Source organism: Seriola lalandi, unplaced genomic scaffold (genome assembly GCF_002814215.2).
Source record: "Seriola lalandi dorsalis isolate HSWRI2012SDOR001 ecotype SW California unplaced genomic scaffold, Sedor1 jcf7180002054444, whole genome shotgun sequence".
Taxonomy (NCBI): Eukaryota; Metazoa; Chordata; class Actinopteri; order Carangiformes; family Carangidae; genus Seriola; species Seriola lalandi.
In genome coordinates, this window is record NW_019524997.1 from 944 (window position 1) to 2079 (window position 1136).

General features: G+C 45.3%; 1 protein-coding gene across 2 annotated transcripts in view; it reads left to right on the forward strand.

Annotated features, from left to right (window-relative positions):
• The first annotated feature begins 32 nt into the window (after positions 1 to 32).
• Positions 33 to 1136, forward strand: part of LOC111658490 (serine/threonine-protein phosphatase 2B catalytic subunit beta isoform-like) — a 14248-nt gene continuing 13144 nt past the window's right edge. Inside the window, exons 1-2 of one of the 2 annotated variants that reach the window (XM_023411029.2) lie at positions 33 to 190; positions 1050 to 1127. In XM_023411029.2, coding sequence (XP_023266797.1) covers positions 94 to 190; positions 1050 to 1127 — 175 coding nt within the window. In that variant the 5' untranslated portion in view covers positions 33 to 93. The remainder of the gene's footprint in view (positions 191 to 1049; positions 1128 to 1136) is intronic. The other variant, XM_087175309.1, reaches the window with a different exon arrangement.

Consider the following 1136-nt stretch of genomic DNA (forward strand, 5'->3'; position numbering starts at 1 on the left):
TGTGTGTGTGTGTGTGTGTGTGTGTGTGTGTGTGTGTGTGTGTGTGTGTGTGTTCTGTCCTCAGCGGCGGTGCTGAAATATGAGAATAATGTGATGAACATCCGGCAGTTTAACTGCTCCCCTCATCCCTACTGGCTGCCCAACTTCATGGACGTGTTCACCTGGTCTCTGCCCTTCGTCGGAGAGAAAGGTGAGAGTCCTGTCACTGTGTGTGTGTGTGTGTGTGTGTGTGTGTGTAGAGGATTCACGCACTGAACGTAAAGTGAGGAAGATTTCCTAAATGAAGTAAGAATGTCCGCTCTTGTAAACACAACGATGGCTGCAGCTCTTATGACATCATCACCACGCGCTCCCTTTAAATGACCTGAAGCGTGTTGTGACTGGAGGAAGCTTCAGGAGCTGCTGGTTGATCCGGACGTTAATCTGGGGAACATCAGTCGCTCATCTCTCTTCAGAGCTCTTGTTACATAGAGCTGAGGAGCGCAGATGTTTCCATCATTCCTCCACCAGGACGAATGTCACACATTTCATTTCTTTTTCTGTGGTATTTAAAAATCTTAAATATAATTTGAACCTGTAGAAACATCCCATCACCTTCAGGACCTTCTTCAGTTAAACCTGATGGTTGGAATCAGCTCGTGAATGTGAAGGTGTATCAGGTTTATTAGCTGCAGCTGTTTCATGTGTCGGACTCACACAGCTGCAACTAATCGATCACTCGATCAATAATCGTTTGAATCTTTCTGAGGCAGAACACGGTCTCTAATCTAAGGATTTGATGTATTATTATTAAAGCAGACGTTTTATAGACTGAAGGATCAATGGAGAAAATAATTGGCCAGTTAATCAATAATGAAAACAATCATCAGTCGCATGTAGAGACGTATTTAATGAGCTGCAGATACTCAGTGTTAGAAACTGGATCAGACATCTGGAGCTGATTGGTCCGAGTGAAACCTCCTGATCAGGAGAATTAAAAACCTTGACGCTCGGTGTCGTCGTGTCGTTTGCACGTGTGTGTGACTCTGTGTTCTTGTGTTTCCACACAGTGACGGAGATGCTGGTGAACGTGTTGAACATCTGCTCTGACGACGAGCTGATGTCAGAGGGAGACGACACCTGTGAGGGTAAGAGGG